The sequence below is a fragment of the Ciona intestinalis genome, unplaced genomic scaffold (genome assembly GCF_000224145.3).
Source record: "Ciona intestinalis unplaced genomic scaffold, KH HT000697.1, whole genome shotgun sequence".
Taxonomy (NCBI): Eukaryota; Metazoa; Chordata; class Ascidiacea; order Phlebobranchia; family Cionidae; genus Ciona; species Ciona intestinalis.
In genome coordinates this window covers 4,278-5,472 of record NW_004191018.1, presented here as the reverse complement: position 1 = coordinate 5,472, position 1,195 = coordinate 4,278, and the positions used below count along the sequence as shown (strand labels likewise).

The 1,195-nt window shown below is 35.2% G+C and overlaps 1 protein-coding gene across 2 annotated transcripts in view; it reads right to left on the bottom strand.

The window, feature by feature from the left end:
- Positions 1-23: 23 nt before the first annotated feature.
- The window catches only part of LOC108950729, a 3,610-nt gene continuing 2,438 nt past the window's right edge, over positions 24-1,195 (bottom strand). The window contains exons 3-5 of one of the 2 annotated variants that reach the window (XM_026839693.1): positions 963-1,022; positions 814-903; positions 24-289 (exon numbers count right to left, since the gene is read on the bottom strand). In XM_026839693.1, coding sequence (XP_026695494.1) covers positions 128-289; positions 814-903; positions 963-1,022 — 312 coding nt within the window. In that variant the 3' untranslated portion in view covers positions 24-127. The remainder of the gene's footprint in view (positions 290-813; positions 904-962; positions 1,023-1,195) is intronic. The other variant, XM_018816756.2, reaches the window with a different exon arrangement.

Sequence of the window (1,195 nt, the reverse complement as noted above, 5' to 3'; positions counted from 1 at the left end):
TAGTTTTTTTTCAAAGCGTGTTTTTTACGCTTTGGTTTTGGTGCTAATTCCTTCTCTTCGTTGTTTTAATTAATCTGATCTTCGTTACTGTTTTCGAAGAGATGAATAAAATGGTATGTTATAGTTATTATAAACGTACCCCATCAGTTTCACAGCAGCCAGCTCCGCAACAACTAGCACTGCCAATAACAACGGTATGGTATGAGCAACCAAAACTAGCGCTCATGATGCAGAGTATGAATGAAAGAAAACCAATCACGGCCAACGCGAAGCATAAATACTCAACATTCTGCAGATATATAGTATCTTGTTAATAAGGAATTACTTGAAAAATAGATGCTTGCTTCAAATCGGGAAATTACACAAGATTAGTAAGAGTATAGTAGCATTCAGATCATTCATAATCAGATTTACAAGTGCCAACCAAATGAAGTCTTTATGCACACTTTTGTTCCTATTAGAAGTTTAACTTGACATTAATTAAACATAAATGGCTCGTGTGTCTGATAGGTGCAGCCAACTTTGGGTGTAGCCAACGTCGGTATAGCGACCACGCTTTTCTTCCAACTAAATGTAAACATGTTTTTAACCGTAAGCGTGTTTTAACAACCTTTGTCTTCTCGCTATACCCTGTCTTTTCGTTTAACATATTTCAAAATCTTCGCTATCGTAATCCAAGAAGAGACAAATTAGTATTATTACATAAGCCAATTGCTATTTTAAATCAGTCGTCAACAAGTTTTAAACGATAATTTGTTTAACTGACGGATCTTATACAATAACTGATGAAAAATATTGGCAAAATAGATTTACCGCGCTGTAAAAGCCAAGAACTATTCCGGCAGCAACTTGTCCCAATAAGAATATCGCTGCTGTGACGGAAAAACTCATATGAGCGTTTATCTGGATATATAAGTATTATATTAAAGCGCTGACGAATTTGCTTGTAACACTAAACTTACGACAGATGAAGATGGCCGGTTCCTGCTAGCGAAAATTCCAAGAATACCAGCAATCAAAACCTAGTACGTATAGGTATCATATTTAACAGTATTCTACCTAATTTATATCAAATATTTGTGAATAGATGGCAGTTGCAACGTTTAATTATTATAGATGCATTGACTGAATATAGGTGCATGAAACCAAATTTAACTTCGGTTCATCCATTTCATGTCATCCTCCATGCAGTTGT